The following is an 18,979-nucleotide window of genomic DNA, read 5'->3' on the forward strand; positions in this document are numbered from 1 at the left end:
TTCTAAGTATATACATAGAACGTTTAAGTACTGTAATGTAGTATATACTCAGTATGCGCTCTGCACATTCGCAATAGTAATTACGCATATTCTCAGTATATACTTTTTCTGAAAAGTATGTTCTATGAATCTACTAAGAACATGAAATTGTTATGTGGGAATAGATAACAAACCCAGTAGTCCATTGAAATGTTACATTTAGTTAGGATTGCATTTCTTAGAGGAGTCAATTTTATTTTTTTAAAGTGTAGGGTGGTTCAGTAGAAGCTTAAGTTCAAGTTTTTGGGGTCGCCACCCTTGTCCCCTGGCCGCCATATTGGAAAAAGGGGTGTAAAGGGCTTTCGCGCTGTATCTCCTAAACTAGCAATCCTACAGAAAATTTAATTACACATAAAATGTAGCAAATTAAATTTTCTACAATTTTATATCTATTACTTTTTATCGTCAAGTGACCAACAAGAAAGTTATAAACAAAAATAAGAGAAAATTTTGTAAGAAGTTTCCTTTTGGAGGTTATAACTTTTTTTCCGTTCATTTCACAATAAAATAACATCATAGCGATTTTGTAGAGGATTTTTCAATGAACAGTTTTCACTATAAAGTTGTTTAATTTTATTTATTATCTAGGTTTTACAGCGCTCCAAACTTAACCAGATTCTCGAATTCTCATAGGAATACAATATAAACAATACTTTTCTATCTATATACATATTAGGCGAGCGGCATCAACCGTTATGCCGACCACGAAAATCAAATTTATGGTGAATGACCAATTTTGGTCTATTTTTGTTTTCGAGGTCGCTGAATCCCAAATAGGAAGTTTATTTTTATCTAGAGTTGGTGGAACTTGTTCAAAAATCAAATTTTAAACACAAATACGAAAAATCAATTTTGATGATTTTCCAAATTTACCTCGCTGTATCTTTGGTCGCTGTAAATATTTCCTTTTGAATATTTTACTGTGTCATCTTTGAAGTATGTAGATAACAATGAAATTTGTCAAAAATGTTTAAACACATTAAAAAAGGAGTTGTTAACTTTTAAACATTTTGTCATCATATTTCGTTGTTTCATGTTTACTTAAAAAAGTTGAGTGACAAACTTTTTAGTTTATAATTTTAACCAACACAACAATAAAACATAATTCATGAAGAAGTTTTTTGGAAAATTTTAAGTCAAAATACACAATAGGAAAAAAGTGATGTTACTTCATAGACAAGCGGCACACCCCAAAAAACGCTTATATCTCGAGATCCTGACCACGGTGTGGTGAATGGCTAATTTTGATCGTACTTTATGATTTTGATATCAAAATTCGTTTTATGCCCTTCTTAAGAATTTTGCGGTTGCGTCATTCTTCTTCTGAACCGGCGAATTTGTCCTCAAACAACTTCTTGGGCCTTTTCTATTTATGCTTAGGGTTATAAGTTTTATACTGGGGAGAAAGGTCAAAAACAGATTAATAATAGCATAGGAATGTTAAAATCATAATAAATTGTATGAATAAAAAATATATATAAGTAGATAGAAAAGTAAGCCTAACTTTTGTTTTTATTGTATCCCTATGAGCATTCGAGAATCTGGTCAAGTTTGGAGCGCTGGAAAACCTATACAAATAAATAGAATTAAACAACTTTATAGTGGAAATTGTTCGCTGAAAAACCCTCTACAAAATTGATATGTTATTTTATTTTAAAATGAACTGAAAAAAAGTTATAACCTCCAAAAAGAAACTTGTTAAAACATTTTTACATATTTTTGTTTATATCTCTTTTGTTGAAAAATTGTAGAAAATTTAATTTGCTACATTTTATGTTTAATTAGATTTTCCGTAGGGTTGGTAGTTTACGAGATATAGCGCGAAACCCCTTTGCACCCCATTTCCAAGATGGCGGCCGGGGGACAAGGGTGGCGACCCCAAAAACTTGAACTTCAGCTTCTACTGATCCCCCCTACACATTAAAGAAATAAAATTGACTCCTCTGACAAATGCAAGGTGTGGCTTAAAAAATGTAACATTTTAATGGACTACAGTTAAGATATTGAAATCAGGAGAGGAGTTAGGCAGTTATGTATTATGTATCTACTACTATTCAATGTATACCTATAGTTAGGGTTACCATAATTTATTAAGGCCAAATCCGGACAGGGGTAGTCCAAGGGGTTGTAGAAACTGTAAAATGTGAATTTGACTGTGTTGCTACCTCTACATTGTACATATTTATATCCGAAATGCATATGGCACAATTAAAAGTACAGCTGTTTCGCTAGGTACAATGTGCAACTAACATTGAAAATCTCTGCCAGTTTAAAATACATATACACCTATGTTTTAACATACTTTGGACTTAGAAAATAATATTACATTGCGATTATTCTCTGCTCGTGCGCTGTTAACAAGCAGTGCCACCAACTTTCTAGGTGCTGCGCAGAATGAAATTTCCCACCGTTGGGCCAAGTGTTTTCCATTTTTTTAGTAAAGAAAAAAATCCAGACATTTCTCATATCCGGACGCCAATCCGGACATGTCTTTCAAATCCGGACTGTCCGGACGTATGGTAACCCTACCTATAGTGAAACCATTTTTGAAGAAGCATTACTATCTGAAAGTGAAGGAATAATAATTAACGAAATGACTATTAACTATACAAATGATTAAATATATAATAAAAAAGAAAACAAATATACAAACTATGTATATACATTTAAGAGATGAATCAATGGAAAGGGTTCATAAATACAATTATCTGGGTACCTGGATTTCAGAAATAATGACCAAACAACAGAAATAAGGTCCAGGATAGAAATATCATAAAATACCTTTGTTATAATGAAGACAATACTCTGCAATAAACACCTTAGATTAGTGCTAACAATAAAACAGAGAAAACCTTTGTTTTCACCATTTACACAAACTTTTGTGGAATTTTATAATGTACAACATTTTGTGAAAATAGTGAAAACAGGAGTTTTCAGTGTTTTATCGTTAGATAAAATGAATTTCCATCAAGCAACCGTCGAATCCATCAATTACCTTAGATTAGAACTAAGAGTAAGAGCTCTGAGATGCTATGTATTTTTGACAGTACAATATGAACTTGAAAGCTGGACATTGAAGCAAGAAAACAAATAGGCTAGTCATTTGAAATGTGATTATACAGAAGGATGTATAGAATAGCACATGCACAGAAGAAAACAAACATGGAAGTAGGTACAGTGAGAAATGGGCAAAGAATATGTACTAATAAACACAATAACAAAAAGAAATGTAACAATATCTGAAACACATAATAAGGGGACAGACACATAATAAAATTCAAACACAGGGAAAGATAAGAGGATGAAGGAGTATAGGAAGGAGTAGTGTCATGGTTGAAAATTTTAAGTGACTGGGTTAAATAAAAGAACTCTTCAGAGCAGCAATAGATAGAGTAAAGACAGTGATGACGATATTCAACCTCCAATTAAGAGTTGGCACTTAAAGAAGAAGAATGAGTAAAGGATATAATGAGCAGCCATTTAAATGTAAAACATTAAACCATCCGCACCTAAATACCAACAAAATAAGAAGTTAAGAACTTTAAAAAGGATCAATAGGTATAATCAAAGAACTTTATTCACAAACAATTAACAAGATGCCATAAAAAATCTTAAAATAAAAGAGGCCAATATATAAATATATTTATTACAAACATTCGTAAATAAAAAAACACTGTCCTAAACATAAATGTGTTTCATTTTTAAAGTGTTGTACAAGGTTCACACAATCTATGCAAAATTCTAAACTTGTCAGTCTTTATTGTCAGAATCAAATGCAAATTTTTGTGTACAAAAAAAAACTATAAAATTTGATACATTAACCTTAAGCACCCACGGATTTTGGCTGTCTGCTAAGCTTCACTTGAGTAGAAACAAATAAAACATCAAAACTAATCAAATTAATCACCAAATAACTTTTTGCCCAAATCCATCAGTCTGTGATTTCTGCACACCCTAAGAGCCTCTGCCTTCTTCAAAACATCTACCACGTCTTCATTTGCATCAACTAAATTGCACAAGAAATCTTCATACGCTGATTTAACATTTGCTGGAAGAGTACCAATTTTGACCTTTTTCAGAAGTTGCACAATTCCTTCCGCCCAACCACTTTCAATAGCAAACTCTGAAATCCAAGGAATTACAGAAATTACTCCAGATAGGGTTTGCATGCCCAAAAACCACAACTCCATTATCTCCATCCAGTGTTCTTTGTATGCCATGGACACCACCAATGCTGTAGGATCATTTGATTCATCAACATTATAAGCATCCCACAAAAATCTAATTGATGCTTGAATATATCTACAAATTGAAAAATCATTCTTTTTTACTTTGTTTGAGAGTTGCTTGAGTAAGAGTAATCCTAGCACAGATAGATTTCCATGTAAGACTAAGTTCTCAGGTATATCTTTCAATTCAGGTAAGTTCTCAAATATGAATTTAAGTAATTCGTTACAGGCTTCAGATTGTTCTACGTATTTTGCTTCTAAAACCGTTAAATTCATTAATAAATTACATGTGCTTATCATAGCTGTTCTTGAGTCCTTCATATCTTCTAACATCTCAGGAGTTAATTGAGGTGCAGGTTGGTTCATAACTTTTAACCTCTCAGATCTAGGAACAGGTGGTCTTTTGTAATGTACAATGGTCCAATGAAATTTAAGCACATCTAGTAAGACCTTTTCTTCTTTAATCTTTAGCATTAATTTTCTCGCATCGTCTTCAACAGCTAAGTGACAAAGAGAAGGGAGCATGACTCTTAATAAGTTTATGTTGCTAAGAGGATGATTATCGTGTGGTTGATTCGCTTTCTCAGCAACTCTCCTATCCCTATATGCATAAAATGTTTCATTAGCTAGGTTCAAAATAAATGGAAGCAGTTGGTATATTTGAGGCCTCATAGCTGTAGTTTCTTGTGCAAGCCAAGCTGCCAAAACTCTAACAGTTGCACAAATAAATAATTTATCTTCAGCTGATGGCTTGGATTTATCTGCATCAATTTTTATCAATAAGTTGACAACTGCAGTAAAAGCACCTTTTAAACCTGTGTATACAGTTTGCCGTTCTTTCTGTTCAAGATCTATTTGGTCATCGGTTATAAAATTTATACATACTTCCAGAATCAAGTAGCATGCTGTAATGAGATTCTGTTGAGGTGCTAACGACTTCAAATTTTTTCCTTCTAACTGCATTCTAACCTCGATCGCAGCTAATTGGATAAGTAGAAGAAATATTTGTTTACCTTTTTCCTCGTCAGAAAAAATCCAGTCAATTCCTAGTAATTCTAACACACTTGAAGTAAGCAACAATGCAGGATTTCTTTGAGCAGCACCTATTTTACTTTGAAGAATATCAGACAAACCTTTGTAAATGCTTTGAGGCCATGTTTCACTTGCAGAAAACTCTGATATTTGCGTTTTGGGACAATTATACACTAGAGCATGGAGCACTTCACAAATTTCAAATTTTCTTTTATCTTGATCAGTTTCGAAATCAACAGCAATTTTATTTAATAGGGCATGATATGCTTTTGGGTCTTTATTTGTCCAGGAGGTAGGATATTTTGCAATTAATACTGCCATAATATTGAGGGCCTCATCTGACTGGAAGCTACCCTGTGAGTATATTTCACCCAATTTATCAACAGCTTGCGATTCGATAAGTTTTTTCTGTCCTGGTTCGTATGACGCTATGCCCTTTAAACAATTGTAAGCCTCACCAATAGCCATAAGACTGTCATCATTCGCATCATCATCTGCAGCTTTTACGATTTCCAGAAACGCAGGAACAAACTCTAACATTTCCTTTTTGGTAGCCAATTCTTCTTCATTGCAAAATACACTTATTATAGATAATGCTACTGATTTATATATTGAAGGTGGACAGTCGACAGGTACATCAGTAGTAAGCAGTAATCTCCGCAAGAAGTCGAATCCAATGGATTCAAATATAGCTTTCTTGGCGTTGGGTGTTGCATGTTTTCCTTTCACTAATTTTGTAACCATAAACAAAGCCGCGAACTTTTCGGTATCACTGGCTGAATTCTTTAATATATTGCAACATTTCTTCACGGCATCTGATACTTCACCCATTTTGGATAAACAAAAAAACTACGACGTAACTATTAGGGCTTCTTGCGGCTCCGAGAGATATCATGGAAAGACTAACGATCGTAGCGCTTCGGTAGCCTTCATAGTTAAGATATTTTTGGTGCCGGGCTCTACGAATTTCTATATTCGGTCATTTCTAGTGTCTCGGTATCGACTTACTTATTTTTAGATTTTTCGAACGTTTACTTGACGATATTACACTTCTCAAAACATTACGACTTAACCTTACTTTGTCAGAAAAACTTGTGTTGGCAAGTGACGTTTAGTAATGACATGACGTCTTGGCGTGGCTACTGGTCTATCAGTAAGTCTTCATATTAAAAGTCAGAAAATCATTATTTGAATAAAATCATTTTTAAGAGGATGGGTACGTATTTTCATAGGCGTAACCAGGGGGGGTTTTGGGGGTTGTAACCCCCCCCCCATTGGGATGTACTTTGAGCTCTATACGCTTAACACCATAGCCCTCAGAGACCTTCCAGTAGTTGTAACCCCCCCTTTTAGGTAGTTGTAACCCCCCCTTAGGATCATCCTGGTTACGCCTATGCGTATTTTCGGCTGCAATGCTATTCAAATGGGGATTCATTTTTTCGAATCCTGAGAAAACTAATAAGCATTTTTGAAAAATTTAAACGCAGAATGAAAGATTACGTTATTAGCGAGGGCCAAAAGTCCCTGAGAACTTCTATAATGTTTATTTTAATAAGTTACAGTTACAGGGGTGAAAACTAAGAGAAAATTTAGTGTGATTTTTAATTTCAAATATATCATTCAAAATAAACTTTTTATTTATTCTAATGGACTTTCGGCCCTCGGTAATAATTTAGTCTTTCATTCTGCGTTTAAATTTTTCAAAAATATTTATTGGTTTTTTCAGGATTCGAAAAAAATGAACACAATGCCGTGGTAATATTTTCCAAATCTATCTTTGTCTTACAACGCACTCAGTCGAATCAGGGTTGCCAGATAAAATTTCAGAATATCCCTAGACGGCAGCTTCAATTTCCCCTAGAAATCCCTAAATCGTATTAATTTGACCTAAAAAAGAAGAAATTGGCAGATGACAGCTGTCAATTTAATTTATAACCTATTAAACACTATGTTTAATCCACTTTAATCATTGATTAGGTAATGTTTTAATGTTTACTTAGGAATATTTATGTCAGGGAACAATAAATAATGACAATAATAGTAATATTTGAACAAAAAGATATTTAATAACAACAAAAAATGGCGCCAGCATAGTTTAATAAATCCCTAGATTTCAAAAAAAATCCCTCCAGAGCTCCAAAAGCTTAAAAAAATCCCTAGATTCGGGGAAAATCCCTAGACATGGTAACCCTGAGTCGAATAGAATTGTCAGTGACAATCAGTAACAGCTGACAGTTTTAAATATTTGACATGGCATCGGGAATATTTTGAGTTGAAATAATATTGATATATAGTGTATTTGATAAATAATTGATTTAAGACGTGAACTTAAAAAAATAGTTATTTTCCTAACAAGTGCAGAAAGTCATTCTTTTCCGCACGCGACTGCAGTTTGCCGAACGACGCGAAGCGGGAGTTCGGCAAGCAGTCGAGTGCGGAAAAGAGACTTTCTGCAAGAGTTAGGAACAATATTTTTTCTAAGAGTTTTTAAAAAATTACCAAATCTTAATCAATTAATTTAATTAATATGAAAATACATACACAAATTAGTTCTTTGACAAGGTTGTCAAAACCAAACTTCAATATAATTAGTTAGCATGACGACGATCTTGGTTTCCATGACGATGATTCAAAACGACTGTTATTGTCTACCGATTTGACTTTCGAATATTATGTCAAAATAATTTTATTTCATCGAACTGTCGCGTTAAATTCATTAAAACAGGAACACAATAAGATATATTTGAAATAAATTAGTAAATAATATCTAAATATTAGTTTATTGCATGTATTATAAATACTTTAAGGCCATATTAACATATCTAAATTAACACGCGTGCGGAAAAGCGCGAAAGTAGACATTTTTGCACGCTCGTAGAAAAAGTATTTATTGTGTATTATTTGTGGAAGATCCAAGCAGAGAATACATCAGGATAATAATATTCTGTGATCCAAGTATTTTGTTGTTAAAGATGTTCAAGATTGTAAGCGTACCATAGTAACAATATATTATTAAAAAATCACTTTAACACTTTTCCTCTTTTCTCGATTGAGTATTAGTTTTTGTTTTATTTATAAATTATTACAATCACTGAATACATAGTTGGTGAAAAAATTATCACATTTATTAACTGAATTCATAATTTGCAATTATACAAATAGCAGTTATCCAAGAACATTCAAAAGCCATCTCTTTAAGTTAATGATGACATTTTCAAGTAGAATGACATTCTAGTAATGTTTACATATCCATACCAGTGTGAATTTTACTACACGTAATTTGTCGTGTAAAGAGAGAAAAAGTAGGGAAAACCGTAAAATATTTGCGAATTATGTACCCATCGCCTTAACCATTACGAAACGTTTCAATATCTCTGATTTTACCCAAATCACTTAAAATTATAGCTCAATTGTTATTGAACAATTTTATTAAAAAATTTCCTTTCAAGACGTGTTAAAAAATTGTGGGTTTTTTTATTTTTCTTCTTCTTCTTCAAGTACCGTGCCCAAATTTTACGCGTGGGTAGCTTCCATGACAATTTGCCGATATCGTTCTCTATCTTGTGCGGCAGGTAATAATTAATCTGCTAATAAGCCAGTCCATTGAAGAAGGTTTCGGAGCCATGAATATTTCTTCCTGCCAATTCCACTTTTTCCGTTGAGTATTGTCATATATTTTGTCATTTATTTTCATTTAGTGGACCAGTTAGCTCAGGCGGTATAATGTCTGACTTCCACGCACAAGGCCGGGGCCGAATATCTATCTACAGTCCCCAGGTAGCATCAGCCTGAATAAAATGAGTACCTTGGGTAAAACCAGGGGTAATAATAGGGCAGACTACCCTGCTACAGACTGTTAAGGCCGCGTCTCACCATCAAATAATTTGATCAAACAGTTTGAGCAAACTTGACGTACTTCAGGAAGTACGTCAAAGTGACGTCACAATTGCAGTTTTTTTGAAATTCTAAAAATCTGTGCTCTCACTATCAGTCTAGTTTGATCAAATTTTTTGTATTGAGTTGTCTAACTTATTTGTACTTTATTTAAAATTAAAATTTTTCATTATTATCCACAATGAACACTCAGGATGTGACGTCACTAACTGTCACTTTGTGTCACTAACTGTCAAGTTTGATCAAATTATTTGATGGTGAGACGGGGCCTTTAAGTATTTGATTAGATATAAGACACTGAAGGAAGCGCAAACATCGGCAACATTGCTGTATAATGTATAATATAATTGCATTTTAATTGTTAAATATGTTCAAAATGCATCTACTCATTCCGATAGTAATAGCATGGTGGTCTAGTTATACAATGGTAATAGTATGTTATTAAAAATTACTTTATCAATTTTTCTCTTTTCTCGATTATTTGTTTTTATTGTATAGTATATAAAGTATTGTAATTACTGAATACATAGTTTGCAGTAGCGTATTATATAAATATCTTTTTCTTTTTTGCTATTGTAACCCTGGATGGGTATTTGCCTGTTTGGCGATGTCATTCCATTCAGACCTCTCTCGTGCTCTTCTCCTCCATTGTCTTACATTCATAGTTTTCAGGTCGTCATCCAATCGTCTGGTTCTGGAACTTCATTTTTTCGTCTTTCTGTCGGCATCCATTGCCAAATTTTCTTTGTTGTTTTTGTATCTTCTTGTCGCTGAACATGTCCCAGCCATGACAGTCTTTGACTTTTCACAAATCTTACAACATCGTACCCTTCATATTGTCTATACGTTTTCCTCTTGCACCGGGTCGTACCCTTTTCTATTATGTACATACTTATATAAAAATAATTAAAAAATCACCTACACTTTTTGGTTTAAAACTGCCGCACATTTAAAAAGTTAAATTTAATTATAGCATTTAAAAATAGGTATATATTCTTTTTCTCATGATCATCTTTCAGTGCGTCACAGTTTTTCGATTTCTCTCTAACGCATTAAATTGTATGTGACAGAAAAAACGGCACGTCTGGGAATACTTCGGTAATTATTCTAGTTCGGTGATTATTCTAGTTGTCGATAGATGGCGCCATAATCAAAAAAGAATTATTTATTAAATAAAATAATAATATTATCAATATAATCTGTACAATTTATAAGACTATACAAATGAAAGAAAATACCATTTTATAAATGCAATAGACACAATTGATTTGGTTTTATTCCAAATTGAAAATAAAATTTGACAACTGTCAGATTTAACTAAAATGTCACGTTAGAATAAATGTCATAAATATGTATTATCACGGACTTACCTTTTTTTCTATAATTTGTGACGCACTGAAAAATGTTCATGAAAAGGAGAATAATATCTATTTATTCCTACACACTAAAGAAAATTTAGCTGTAAAAGTTGTGACCAAAATGTGAGATTCACACTGTGACATATAAATGTTTTTTACAGTTTCACTTTTATTATGCTATTCACTTTGTATATTTCAACTATTAGTTGGATTCAGTTCGGTGAAAGTACAGGCACTAATTTGTTTAAATTACAACCAACAGTAGCTGTTAACCAATTTTACAAAGTTGTTGCACTAAGTAGAAATACAGTGTCGACCATCCTAAGATTAAAAGTAGATCATGGATGTTTTCCGAAGCACCTACATAAAATCGGAGTTCTCCCAATAGGCAGATGTGACTGTGGAACTAGCATAGCTAATCTAAATCACGTATTTTTTAACTGTCCCTTACATCTCAATTCAAGTATGTGGCTGCTACAAGAATTGCTGAAAGCAGGTTTAAGTACTCCCCTAGACTTAAATCTACTATTAAGTGAAGACAACATTAAAATTTTTAAACTAATTATGACATTTCTTCAAAAAATTAAATTAAAAGTGTGAATGTAAAACTAATCGTTTGAATGGATAGGTATTTGCTTTGTATTATGTAATGTATGAATGAGATATTTCTTGTAATTAATTAAGTATATTATTTTGTAACCTATGTATGTTCGAAAAAATATATATATATATATATATATATATATATATATATATATATATATATATATATATATATATATATATATATATATAAAGTTAAAAAAAGAATAAAAATAATAATAAAAAAAATATATAAAAAAATAAAAATTAAAAAAAGAAAAAAAATAAATAAATAAATAAAAAAAATCACTAAGAGGTTCTAAATCTCCGCGAGAATGAATCGGATTTAGTTCCTACCGTAGTGAAAAAAAATAGTAGATTATACCACGAGTCAATAATGATGGCTATTATTCCCGAGGAATATTTACGAACCGAGCCGCGTTAGCGGCGAGAGAGTAACATTCCGAGGGAATGAGAGCCATTATTGCGAGTAGTATACTCTACTTTATCTACGACAAATTAATTAATTTAAGATTTTTAATGAACAACTTTATTTGTTAAAAACATTAAAATTAGTAATAATACAATTAATAAACTGAATTGGTTGAGAATCATCATTAACTTTAGTAGAGTTTTTAATACAAATATTTGGGATCTCGATTGCTGTAGAACAAGAAGATGGTACATTACTGTTTATCTCTTTAGCGATAGTATCTGCTGTAGTTGTCTTGTTTCTCATAGACTGATCAATGTATCCTTCCAGCTACCTGTGTTGACTTCCAGCCCCCATGACGCTTTAATCCAGTAAAATCGCCTCCTCCATCAATATACAGAGTGGCAGATGATCTGCGATAACAATGGCCGGTATAACTTTGAGGATTTGGCAAGTTTAAATATTTGGCAATCTGCCTACCAATATCTGCAAATTTGTTCTTTCCTATACGTTGTATCGTACATTTAGATTTTTGATAATTTAGAAAGAATGAATTTATTTTCACATGTGACGGACGGAGATCGATGTATTTCTTCACAATATTGTAAAACGTACTGTAATAAAATAATAATAATAAAATATACTACAGTCGAACCCGCTTATTAGAATCCCTGTTATAGGAATATCCCGGTTTATGGAATATAAATTCAAGTTCCCGAAACGTTTCCATTTACTCATTAATAAATTTATCCTTTTATTGGAATAGGTTCTAATTAGATAATACCGCTTATTAGCATATTTTGCAGGTCAACGACTATTTTTTTTTACAATTTTACTAAAAATTTAAATTATGTTTGGTTATTATGGTCAGTCGTCAAGGATTATGGATTAGATATTATTAGGGTAATAAATATTTATTACTTTGTTACGAATACCAATTCGATTTTTAGCCGACAAATGCATGGGTCATAAAGTAATTTTTATTTGTCTACACAAAGGCACTGTTGCCTGCTATAAAATTGTTAGAAGCAGTTTATTTAGAATTCACCCAGAGAGGCTTATGGCTTTGTTAAATTCAATTCATCCATTTCTTGCCGCCAATAAAAGTTCCATTCAACCAATGGATTAAGGATGACCGCACGGATTAACAACAAAAAGCTATAATTACCGATAATTTCTCAAGAAAAAATAAGTAATTTTGTTATATGCATTTTAATAAGAAAATATTTACATATCTACATATTGCATACATTTTATATTAATTACCTACTGCTACTGTATTCATTCACATATATAATATAATGTAATTTGGTATTTAACACATACATAGATAAGTAGTAGTTACACTACTGTATTATTGACGTAAAAAGACCTAAAACCATTTACATATACTGATTATGTAGGTGTACATATATGCAGTGCTGTTTTTGTAACAGTAGAGGTTCCGGTACGCAATGTTTCGGGAGGTCTGGGGAGGGTTCATAAAGGGGGTCTGCCTCCGGGAAAACTTTTTAAATTTAGCCTTAATAAGGGCGTTTTGAAGCTATTTGGTAGCAAGGAAAAAATTCAGGAATTGGTTTATAATTTGGTTGTTTTTTTAGTTTTTGTCCCAAGAGGTGCCGGTACGGCGTACCGGCGCGTACCGTCACAAAAACAGCACTGCATATATGATATACATATTGGCATAGTATGTAAAACTACACATTGGCATAGTATGTAAATAATATTATTACGTATATTCGGTACACTTATTTCGACTAGCCACCAATGATCGGTTATTAGAATATCCCGGTTATAAGAATATTTTTGCCTGGAACAAAGGCTATTCCAATAAGCGGGTTCGACTGTATTCGTTTGACAGTGACACTTTTTGAGGTTGATTATTTTGTTTCCGTGGTGAATTTTGTGATTGTTGTGCCAGAGGGATTAATAGCTATTAATCCCGCATTATTAATCCATAAGGGATTATTATATGGCATTATATTGCAAACACCACAAGTATAATACATATATTATGTATCAGTCGTAGATAAAAGTATTTATTTGTTGTATTTATTAACATAGTAAGTAGACATTGTTATTTGTAAGCTTTATTTTTTATTATTCTTTATTTTTAAGTGTATACTGGACAATTTTGTACTTAAGAATGAATAATAATTTTATATTTAATTACGTGGCTAAAGGTTATAAACCAAGGCCAGAATCAGAACAAAAAAAAACTATTAGTATATTATCTAACGAGCATGTAATGAGTAATATCCATTACATGCTAGTACACTTCGCGCCAAAAAAACTGGTACAACTCTTATAACCGAAAATCGTGTTTTTCAAGTTGTGTAAGTTGGTCTTGTCAAATGTGTCATTCCAATTTCTAGGGCAACGTTGCCAGTTCAACGAAAATATTATATCAAACTAGGTAAAAAAGGGGCTGTGCGACAGACCGCATTTTTTAATATACTAAAAACTAAAACAAATGTAATTTTCCTTCATCTCAATTAAGTATCCATTCATTGATTCGTGTTTTATTATAATTTATGAAAATATTTCAATTCAAAAATAATGATACGATAATAAATCTTGACATGACTTTGAATTATTATGTTTAATGTCAAATCGAGAGTTGTGATTGGTTTCTCGTAAATTGTAGGACAAAACATAGAGGTATATATTAACATAGAGGGAGCCTACCTTCCGCGCTTCCTGACGACAAGATCTCATGGACTGGTTTACGGCATCTCTTTCTAACACATTGTATCGAAAATCTATGATGACATTCAGTGTGAATATAGGCACGGAAGGGGAGGACAACTGTAGCAGCTTTACTATGCGTAAGAGTGAAACAGCACTAATCCAAATAAAAAAGATGGTGTCGTCACTTCGCTCTGAATGACACTCTCTCTATGCTAATATACAACTCTATGGGACAAAACTGCATTAAGTTGTGTAGAATAAATAAAACACACTGGAAAAATTAAAAATTTAATTTGAAATGAATACAAAATGAATAATTTTTACAGTGAACAAGTGTGTAATTTAAATACATGTATTACAATTCGAAATATACATTTTAAACGTTATTTTTTTGTATTTAGATTTAGTGCAATTCCGTTATCTGTGATGGCAACAACGAAGTGATTCACGAACAATAATTGTCAGTCTGAACACAGGTTTACATTGGAAAAAAAAGTGTACCAGTTTTATATGACGCGAAGTGTACAATACTATATTTTTTACGACCTTTTTTATTTAAATTAGTAGTAAAATATAATTAAACTAAATTCGCCCAGCCGAGATTTATTTTGACACATTCGGAATAGAAAACATACAACACAAAAATTTCTACCTCACATTATTAACTGCTCAAATCAACTTTAATCTTTCATTAAAAAAAGAAGAATTATTGGAAATAGTGGGAGTGTATACTCATAAAATTTTGTGGAATTTATTTCTACAAAATATTTTTATTTTGTACAATAAATAATTTTCTTTTATTATCAATACATTTTAATGGTGTAAATAAATAATTATTGATTGGCGTAAGGTTTGTTATTTATATCTGTATACTATTAATAATATTGGTTAGGAGCAGGTATGTATGGTTGTGTAGTAATTTCCAGTCACGTCTAGCAACCTAACTCCTCAAAAAAGAAATTACTAACATCACTAGACAGTTGTGTCTCAGATTAGCGAATCGACTCTTTTTATCAACTACTACTCTCGATTAAAATTATAATATACAAAAATGAATGTTGATTACCAATAGTACGCGGCTGAATAATTGGTTGCCTACTATTAGTAGACGTATTCGCTGTGTGCAAGTATTTGGATGGGATACGAGGAACGATCTTGTGCGTGAAGTGGCTAAACTTTTCATAAGGACTGTTATTGAGGAAAATGGAACTTCGCAAATGCCGTCTTATGTATTGTAAAAATACAAAAAGAAATAGTCAATTCTATTCGTTTTCGAAAAATTATAAGCACAAATTAATGTAAAGAGGACAGTGGAAATTGTATCATAATAAATCAGAAATAAGTAACATAACCTAAATTTTGCATTCTTAATATAGGCCATTTCAGGATTTTGACGTTTATGTCACCGCTGCAGCGTGATGGGAGGAAATTAATAAGTGTATTCGCAGAGACAGTCAGGGACTAGTCGACGACAAGTGGAGCATTCCATGACTAAAAGTCCGCGTCATTGTGTTTCATAAATTTTTTACCCCTATAGTTTTGTAGTTGTATTTTGCGAACATTTTGTTATTGATTTTGTGTAGTTTTTAGTTGTAGAAGTAATTGAACGACTTTATTGAGTTTTAAGCGGTGAATAAAGATGAGTGAATATTTTCGAAAGTTGTTGGCGACAATATAGATGTTGCTTGTAGGTACAGTAGTTAGTTATTTAGCATTTTTATAATACAATTTATAGCTTTATTATCATATTTAACCATTGTTTATATCTCTCAAATCATAACTTATTTAATTCAGTTGGTCTTATGCTTAAAATATAGCACTGATGGTAACCGATAAAACTGAACTTTATTACGATTATTTCGCATTCCACACTTAAAAACACAACAGAAATTAAACATATTATCGATTATTCCAGTAAAAATGTTAAATTAATCCTTGTACAAAACAAAATTACAAATAAATGCAACTAAAATGATCTAAAACACATTAAGAACTGATAGAATAACATTTATTTCCCTCCCAGTCGCCATATTGATTTAATTTTGACAGCATGTTGGAAAGGCCTATTGCTCCATAGGAATATGAGCACTATGTCGTATTGCTCCAAAATATAGATATGATGTGCAATTATTAAAGTGAATTTAAGTAATTAATTGTATCTCATTGTGAATATGAATGCAATTGGAATCCTAAATGTTTACGTTTATGTAAACATTGTTTATGTTTGCCTTTTAATAACCTCAATCTTCAATGTTCAAATGATGAAATTTAAATTTAAAAAATATACTGAGCCATTGTTGCAGTTAAAATCCTTTAAAAATGTTTCGAAGTTAATTATTGATATAAATTACAATAATTATTAAATAAACAAGTTTAAGTAATTTTATTTGCAGTTTATATACGACTAATATAGGAGTGGCTTGCACCATTTGAACCTAACTTCAACCCCTGAGTAATAACCCGCGAGTAATGAACTATTATCAAATACTGTTGACTGTAATACATACAACTCTTGACATTTCCCATTACATTTGAGGAAGCAAAAAATAGCGCCATCTAGTGGTCCGCGGTGATAACCAGAGCAATCTAACCTTACATTTATGAAATTGCTTTATTATTGTTCTTGTATAAGTATTTGAACTATTTTTATTTTAATTTAATTTTGCAAAATTAGCTCGTTATTCAAACATTTATAAAATTAAATTTGAATGTTTACGTCAAATTTTACGTTGTCCCAACGTAGTTTCACCGCAAGCCGACAGTGGCGCTAGTGGCAACGTGCTTCCAGATTTCTGTGGGAGTTGGTTGTATTACAGTCAATAGTATTTGCTATTACTCACGGGTAAAATAATGGATGTTATTATCTATTCAAAAATAGTGAATAATGAGCATGTTATTTTGTTATTAACCGGTTGTAGAAAAAAGTAATTATTTATAAAATTTTTGTTTGTTTTACGCGTACTTTTAATTACCTGATACTATGCTTTTGTATTGGCTCCGTGCGTCTCCCCTCTACGTACAGTCACGTGATACGCTGTCAGATTTTGTAAGGACGTTTTAACATTGAGTCTTATGGGATTATTTTGTTAAACTTGAATATTTTATTTTGTAGTGATAATAACCGAATACAATTGTTAGAATTCATTAGTTATTAATTTATACTGTAATTTATAGTGCAACAAAATATTTTCTTTTTCGTTAATAAATATTTATTGACATAAACTGCGATAGTGAGGTTATGCATACAAAATCAAACTGATAATCAATATTGGAAAGTGAAGAATTTATAGTGTCCATACACAAAGCGTCCTTATAAAATTTCAAAAAACCGCCACCATGAGCAGGTCGGTCGATTTTGCTTTGACACTTTGTTAACGCTCGGAGCGAATAGATTATTGTAAAATTATAGTGTAAAACAAGTTTAATATTAATGTTAAAGTATGCCTTCTGCAGTCAATATCATGAAAAACAGTGTATTCTAATCTTTTACTCATGGTAAATGTAAATTTTATGCTGCCAGTACGAATTGTTGGAGTAGTAGACAGACCTGGTTAACAAGTATTCATTCAGCATGCAATTTCTAGGTATGCACTTTTATTTGTGTACGTTTACAATGCTTTTACTTATTGTTTATAATGGTTTATTTTAGTAATTAAAGTAAAGTTTTAAATTAATTTTGTAATTGTTTTCAGGTATTACATTTTTACAGTAAAATACAATATTAGCTAAATTAATACTTGCATAAAATCAGACTGGTGGTGGATTAGATCAGCTGATATTAGAAAACGTGTTTAGAAATCAAGAAAGTTTATTCCACCAAAAGAATTATACAATCCCAACAGTTCTATTTAAAACAGATAAAAGTAAAATAGTCAGTGAATTTAATAATATTATTACAACTAAATCGATTTACCTTATCACAAGTTTTTTCATCAGCTTTTCTGGTTTGTATGAGAGTATTATCCAGATCAAAAAATATTGCCTCAATCTTCGATTTTCGATCTTCCATTTTTTGTACTTTCGTTTATGAGCGACACTGAATACTGGCAATGATGAAAGTTGTCGAGTGCGCTCATAGTCTAAATGTTAGTCGTCATGTCATGCTTTTTGTACCCAGGATACGTTATCGTGGCGGAAAATCCTTTTATTTTTATTTACCAAATAGTTATATCACGTGAATCATATATTTTAATTAATTCAAGATCATCGTATATCCCAAACGTAATTGTGAAAGTCAATACCTACTAATATTTTTTTTTATATATATATTTGGCAATTTTCGTAAGACACAATATTTTGTTATCATGAGATTGCAAAAACGATAATAACAAAAACAAAATTATAAAGATTTATCTTTTTTTTTTCATTTATCTGCAATTTATCGAATTTAAATATTTCTTTTGTTTCTTTAGAAACATACAATTCACGTCAACCACGCAGGGCTATTCAAAATAGTGTAGTAAGGTACACGCAGGGATTCGATTTATTTACATTAAATATAATATATTATTAAATTATTATTAAATATAATGATTTTCGGTGTTTGTAGTCTAGTTTGTTTTGTTTCATACTCTTTTTTTTTTCGTAGTAGGTATGTACTAAAAATCGATCAGAATATGCTTCACCGTCAATGCGAGAGAACGGTTTCTATAGGTTGGCAAAGATTCTTTTTGTTTTCATCCATTTTACAAAAATCTGAAAACCTTTAATCAGTCGTGTCT

General features: G+C 31.6%; 2 protein-coding genes across 2 annotated transcripts in view; both read right to left on the reverse strand.

Moving 5' to 3' along the window:
• LOC114333468 (N-acylneuraminate-9-phosphatase) overlaps nucleotides 1-18,490 on the reverse strand; it is a 137,768-nt gene extending 119,278 nt beyond the window's left edge. The window contains exon 1 of the mRNA XM_028283349.2: nucleotides 18,172-18,490. Within this exon, the coding sequence (XP_028139150.1) occupies nucleotides 18,172-18,267 (96 nt within the window). The 5' untranslated portion in view covers nucleotides 18,268-18,490. The remainder of the gene's footprint in view (nucleotides 1-18,171) is intronic.
• LOC114333466 (neurochondrin homolog) lies at nucleotides 3,599-6,377 on the reverse strand. Its single transcript, XM_028283347.2, has one exon. It carries the CDS (start codon nucleotides 6,129-6,131, stop codon nucleotides 3,939-3,941), a length of 2,193 nt encoding a protein of 730 aa, XP_028139148.2. The 5' UTR covers nucleotides 6,132-6,377; the 3' UTR covers nucleotides 3,599-3,938.
• Nucleotides 18,491-18,979: the final 489 nt, after the last annotated feature.

This window comes from Diabrotica virgifera, chromosome 4 (assembly GCF_917563875.1).
Source record: "Diabrotica virgifera virgifera chromosome 4, PGI_DIABVI_V3a".
In the NCBI taxonomy this organism is placed as follows: Eukaryota; Metazoa; Arthropoda; class Insecta; order Coleoptera; family Chrysomelidae; genus Diabrotica; species Diabrotica virgifera.

Coding starts and splice junctions, on each gene's coding strand:
- LOC114333466 (XM_028283347.2), bottom strand. CDS start 6,131: ATGGGTGAAGTATCAGATGCCGTGAAGAAATGTTGCAATATATTAAAG.